Here is a 2,006-nt window from a genome sequence, read left to right on the forward strand (position 1 = left end):
CTCTCTCTATAATAACACCTAAGCATATAGGTCTCTCTCTCTATATATTAACACCTAAGCATATAGTTCTCTCTGCACTGCCTTCTAAAAACATGGCCTCAAGCACCTGTTGTATGAATACCTTAAGTATAAACAAACAATTATTATCCTAAATACAGAGCTAAAAATACAAAACTTTAAATTATTATAACCCCTTATTATAACCCCCAAAAGTAGCTTAGTTTTCTTCTTCCAGGACCTATTCTTTTAATAATATTGCAAATTTGTTTTAATGAGAAGTGCAAGAAGAGTTGCCCTTTGTTGCTTCAGTTTGCTTCTATATCTTGAAAAGTTACCTAAAATTACGTAATGTTTGCCATCTAGTGAGACAGATTGCAGGCTCAAAAACAGAACAAGCATACAAAGTCCTAATAGTAATTTACACAGTATAAGCACCATGCATCCTGTCTTCAGCTCCACTGATCAAAACTTTATCGAAATAACTTTTTATTTCAGTAATAATCCAATTCTAAAGCTTTACAAAATTACAGTTTTCTTTATTTATTTCCTAATCAATCTTTCTTAGCAGTTTATTCATTCTCACTTCTATTATAAACCATGACTAAGTTTTGTATTGTATGCTGTATCCCTATCATGGAAAAACATACTTTACAATGATAATTATTTAGAGGTTAATGTCCTACCCTCCTTTGTTAACAGTTATCGAAGTTGGAGTGCACAGCTTGGCTGCACTGTGTGTCTAGCAAAGTAATATTCTCCAGAATCCTCTGTATTCACATTACTGAGTTTTATATAAACATTTCCTTTACTGGTGTCTCTCGTTATTGTAATTTGTCCCTTCAATGACTAGGCATAATATAAATCTCCATTATATGTCATGCGACCGATCCACTCCAGGCCCTTTCCTGGGAACTGTGGTACCCATTCCACACTCCAAATCTTGCTGCTGTCAGTGAGAGAGGCTCCTGTCACTGTACATGCTACATCCAGAGCCTGTGCTGGCTTCACAATGCTGGGACCAGACTCTACTAGTGACACCTGGGAGTTCACATCTGTAAAGAGCCAGAAGAAAATCACATACCAATATAATGAAAATCAAGAACACATTTTTAAAAGATATGAAATAGGCTTACAATGTGCTGAGAAGACCATATAGAGTACCCTGAGGAGACTCTTCATACTGAAATATGAAAAAGTGCATGTAGTCACTGGGCAAACTAGTCTTCACAGACTGGGTCTCTTCACTATTTCCGTGCTTTGTACAATTTCCATTTGCATACTAAGCTTAGATTCACCAAATACAAATAGGTTTTTCCTTTAAGTAAAACCTATGAAGTAAACACAAGGGGGCGCCTTTCCTGGTGCAGGTCAATTTTATTTCAGTAAGCATGAGATAAAAACAAAAACTTACTCACAAACATGAGATGAAATATAAGCTGACAGGCAGTGTGCATCCACTGAACGATTCCTGTATGCTGGTGACGTTAACGCATTTCCGGGGCACGCCCCCTTCGTCAGAACGTAACGTCACCTTCCTCCTTACCACCTTTAAAGTGCAAATAGCCAATGGGGTATAGGCTGTTCAGAGAGTAACTCTGGATTTACTCTCTGAACAGCCTATACCCCAGTGGTATCAACGAGGGTTTAGAGTTAGTATCCTCCCTATAACCCCTAGTTCCTTCATCCCTCCCTCCCCCTCCCCCAGTGTATTTGACAACCTTCATGTCATTACCATCCTCATAGATATTCTGGGCATTCCATCACCATCATCCGTCACCTTTACATTGCCATTTCCAGTGATCCTGTCCTTTTTATCCCATCACATCCCCTCCTCATTGTATAATTTGTGTTGGTCTATGTATTGTTTGACCATCCATTTGCCTGGGTTACATTGCGGCACTGGCCCTTCATTATTTGTATGTGGCCAACCAAAGGGTTTTAATCCCCCAATTATACATAATTTCATGTATATAATTTTATATATATATTTATCATCTACATTGTTT

General features: G+C 37.9%; 1 gene segment (V, D, J or C); it reads right to left on the reverse strand.

Moving 5' to 3' along the window:
* Window positions 1–809: 809 nt before the first annotated feature.
* LOC108803929 lies at window positions 810–1,187 on the reverse strand. The segment is given in 2 exon segments: window positions 810–1,052; window positions 1,134–1,187. Coding segments are annotated over 2 exon segments (252 nt in total).
* Between the last annotated feature and the right edge of the window lie 819 nt (window positions 1,188–2,006).

Source organism: Nanorana parkeri, unplaced genomic scaffold (genome assembly GCF_000935625.1).
Source record: "Nanorana parkeri isolate BGI_ZX_2015 unplaced genomic scaffold, ASM93562v1 scaffold4485, whole genome shotgun sequence".
Lineage (NCBI taxonomy): Eukaryota > Metazoa > Chordata > Amphibia > Anura > Dicroglossidae > Nanorana > Nanorana parkeri.